The following is a 3834-nucleotide window of genomic DNA, read 5'->3' on the forward strand; positions in this document are numbered from 1 at the left end:
CGGCCCCACCTGGCAGCGTCGTGGGATCCCCACCCTCCGCGTGTGGGTCGGGCGCGAGGCACCGACCCGAGAAGGACGGCACAGACCGGAGTGACGCGAGCCAGGCTGAGGGCGTGCGTGCGAGTCAGTTCGGTTGTGCGGCTCGGCCCGGGCCTTTTGCCTTTCCAGCCGTGTTCCGTTCCCTCTTCCCTCCCCTTCCCTTCATCTCCACCTCCTCCACCCAACTCCTCGCCGCGCGCCGCCGAGTAGGGTTTGCAAGCCCCGAAACAGCCCGCGTACCGCACCTCCCCCACTACCTCGCTCCATCCACCCACGCCGGCCTCTCGCAGTGTCTATCATCTTACCACCGCTCCCTCTTCCCGGCTCCAGCGGCCCGATGCTGTGCCGCGCCAGCACGGGAGGCCCGATGCGGGCAAACCCTAACGGTGCAGCCCGGGCGTGGGCGCGCGCGATGAAGGCCGGGTCAACCTCTAGCGGCCCAGCCCAGGCGCAGGCGTCCCGGCAGCCGGCGCGCGCGACCTCCAGGAGCCGGCGACCCTGCCACCGGCGCGCGCGATGCCTCCGATGCGACCAGATGCAGGTATTGTTTACCTTAGATGGAGTTATGGTCTACAGTTCCCCTCATGTTGTACATTCTTCTTCAGATTTTCCTCTCGCTTTTCTCGTCCTATTAATCTTCTTATGCCTGCCTGGTTTCTCAGGGTATGACCATGATAAAATTTCTCACAGATGGGGTATTGATTAGAGAAATGATGGAAGATCCTCTTCTTACCAAGTATAGGTACGCCCATAAGATTGAATCCCAAATAGTTTACCTGTCTCTTTGTCATTATTACTCAACCATGTTTGATCCAGTAGTAGAAGTGACTTTCTTTTATTCCATATAAGTATATATTGGTACTGGCTAATTCATAATGGAGTAAACTCCTTTTATCTTGGGTGAAAATCCATTAATAACTATCTAATTTGTTGCCTTGGAGGGTTCCATACCAATTCCCTTAACCCACACATTGATCCATGCTCTTCTATTCTATTAGTGTAATTATGGTGGACGAAGCTCATGAAAGATCCAACTCAACCGACATGTTGCTGGGTCTCTTGAAAAAGGTTAATATCTCTTTAATATCAGAGTTGGCTTTCTCTTAATGTTCTTGTTTGCGAATAGTATTTAAATTCCCTGCAATGCCTGTATCTTTACATGGATAAATCAGATTCAACGTCGTCGGCCCGAGTTGTGACTTATTATCTCCTCTGCAACAATTGAAGCAAGATCAATGTCATCCTTCTTCAACATTAGGTCTACCCCTATCAAGAAGTTTCATTTCTTCCTGGCTGCATGTTATATTGTTATTATCTTTTGCCTATAGCCTTGCCAAGTGAAAAGGCGCATTGCCTATCAAGAAGTTCAGATAGGTAGGCATGGTTTCCTGATTCCATTTTACAGTGTTTTTAGTTTCCGAAGTAATACATGGAACTACAATCTTTCATATTATTTCACTGTTAGTTCTCTGGTCAATCGAATAGCATTGCTTTGTCTTCACTTGAAGATTTTTTTCTGCAGGAACCACTAGGGGATATCTTGGTATTCTTAACTGGTCAGGATGACATAGAAGCTGCTGTTAAGTTGCTGAATGAAGAAATTCAACCCCTTTGAAGAAATCCAAGCAGAAATGTTATAATCCGGTACTTCTCATTTCTGTTTCTATGACAAATAGTCCACTATTTCTTTGCAACTTGACTTTAGCACTGCATTCTGCCAGTCATTGGTATAGCTCTACTTTCTGTTCCCTTGTCTTAGAATATTTAAAGTGAACATTCTAATGCCAACTGGTGCAATCACCTTCAGATTCCAACTTGTCTGTGCCCATTTACTTTGTATGCAAGCATGAGAATTCTTGGATTTTGAATCCTGTAATAAATATCTGTGAAGGCATTCATCGTGACTAGTTTCAGGCCCCTCTCTTGTTTGCTAGAATCTGGTGCTGTTAATAAATACGTCAATGCTTCACCTTTCAATAGGAGTTGTATACATTTTAAGCACATCAACGTGTAAGAGTAGCTAGGATCAACCGACTCTCAAAAGGGTAAAATTCTTCTCATATCTGAAAAAGCTATTTTTCATGCACCTTTGGGTTAATCATTTTCAGAATCCCTCTACACCTCTTTTTAAGATAGATTAGATCAGATAATTAAAACTGAGACAAAATTCGTTGGTGTACTCTCTTCTTATATTGTTGGTTTTTAGTCTTTTTCTTGTGTCATAACACTGGATCTCTTTTTTGGCTTAGATTTCTGACATAGAGAGTTTAGTTGTCGCACCAATATCCAAGGCATCTGCAAGACAACGAGCAGGCAGAGCTGGAAGGGTGCGACCTGGGAAGTGCTTTAGGTAAGTCAGTTTTGTTATTGAAGTATTATATTTATTTTTGTTAATAATACAAACAATGATGTCAACTTATGATTCTCCGTTTCTGATGGCAATCATATGCTGCCGTAATTTCAGCATAACTGATTTTGAACACATTTTTATTTTAATATTAATAAAACACTGCAAAATAAATGTAGTTACCACAATAACTTATCTTGTGCGTTACATTTTTCTCCTTGGAGTTGAATTTATCAGTCTTTGTGCATCTGGTAATTTCGTTGGATCATATCTCCTGCAGGCTCTATACAGAGGAATACTATCTTAATGAAATGCAGTCAGAAGGAATTCCAGAAATGCAAGCTGTCATATTTTACTTGTCCATGTAGTTGGCACAGTAAAAAGAGAGATACTTTTTTATTTTTTAAAATACATCTTGTGTGATATTTTCTCCTCAAATTAATGCAATAAGTATCAACTAATGATGGGTCATTGCCGTTTCAGTCAAATATGGAAGCTTTGAGGACAGAACCTGTTGCTGAAGGTGAGACAGCAGTGTCCAGTGTGCAGGTTGTGTCTCAGGTGCTCTCCCAGAACAGCTCAAACCTTTTCCTGAAGAGTGTTGGCATCAAACCAGTGCCATCCTCCAAATCATCATCATCAAATGAAAGCGAGCTTCGGGAGCAACTAGCAGCTGAAGCTACGACTGCTGTACAAGGTGAAATCGATGAACTCAGGAAGAGAAGTGAAGAAGTTGAGGAAAAGCTGGCGAGGACACAAAAGGAGATGGAGGAGTACAAGAAGCTGACAGAGATAAACAACAAGGCAATGGAGGAGAACAATGCGCTGCTCAAGTGTATCTTGGCCATCAACAATGCTTCTTCGACATGAGCGCTCCTCGTAGCTGCTGGTTCATTAAGCAAGGGGTCTGCTGGTGATTTTGTTTATGTAGTAACTTATGTTGCTGGTGGTTGGCAACTTTTTATTATTTCCTGTGATGTTAATGTGAACTGAGATGAAACTAGTAATTCAAATGTGATGTCTAGTGAGTTATGTGAACCGAGTTTACAATTGTTGATTAAGTTGTTGGTCATTGGAATACTGGATCTGTTAATTTATAGAAGCTTTTGGTCATTCCAGTATTATTTGTATTCTGTAATGAAATCAGCATGTGCACTTGTGATGAATTATCTGACCTTTCTGTGATGATTTGGTAATTGATTCTGTGACGAATTTCTATTTACTTCAGTGACGAAAATGAGAACCTATCACAGCAAGCCTTGTGGCCCAATAAAAAGTGGACACGTGGACCATCCACATCACTAGCCACGTCAGCTGCCACATGGTCGGACACATCACCTGCAATGTGGATGCGCCACGTGGACAAGACACGTCAGCTACCAGCGTGGCAGACGTCGTCAGGCCACCTAACAGACGGCAAGTCATGACGAAAAAGGGGCTATATCAAT

General features: G+C 43.4%; 1 protein-coding gene across 2 annotated transcripts; it reads left to right on the top strand.

Moving 5' to 3' along the window:
• The first annotated feature begins 268 nt into the window (after positions 1-268).
• On the top strand, positions 269-3459 carry LOC136529666 (uncharacterized). 2 transcript variants are annotated; one of them, XM_066522742.1, is made up of 7 exons: positions 269-580; positions 702-781; positions 1038-1107; positions 1212-1413; positions 1562-1683; positions 2289-2389; positions 2667-3459. In XM_066522742.1, exons 1-4 carry the CDS (start codon positions 377-379, stop codon positions 1236-1238), a joined length of 381 nt encoding a protein of 126 aa, XP_066378839.1. In that variant the 5' UTR covers positions 269-376; the 3' UTR covers positions 1239-1413; positions 1562-1683; positions 2289-2389; positions 2667-3459. The 2 variants fall into 2 exon arrangements, with proteins under 2 accessions (XP_066378839.1, XP_066378840.1); XM_066522743.1 differs by having other exon boundaries at positions 1212-1297.
• Positions 3460-3834: the final 375 nt, after the last annotated feature.

This window comes from Miscanthus floridulus, chromosome 19 (assembly GCF_019320115.1).
Source record: "Miscanthus floridulus cultivar M001 chromosome 19, ASM1932011v1, whole genome shotgun sequence".
Classification (NCBI taxonomy): domain Eukaryota; kingdom Viridiplantae; phylum Streptophyta; class Magnoliopsida; order Poales; family Poaceae; genus Miscanthus; species Miscanthus floridulus.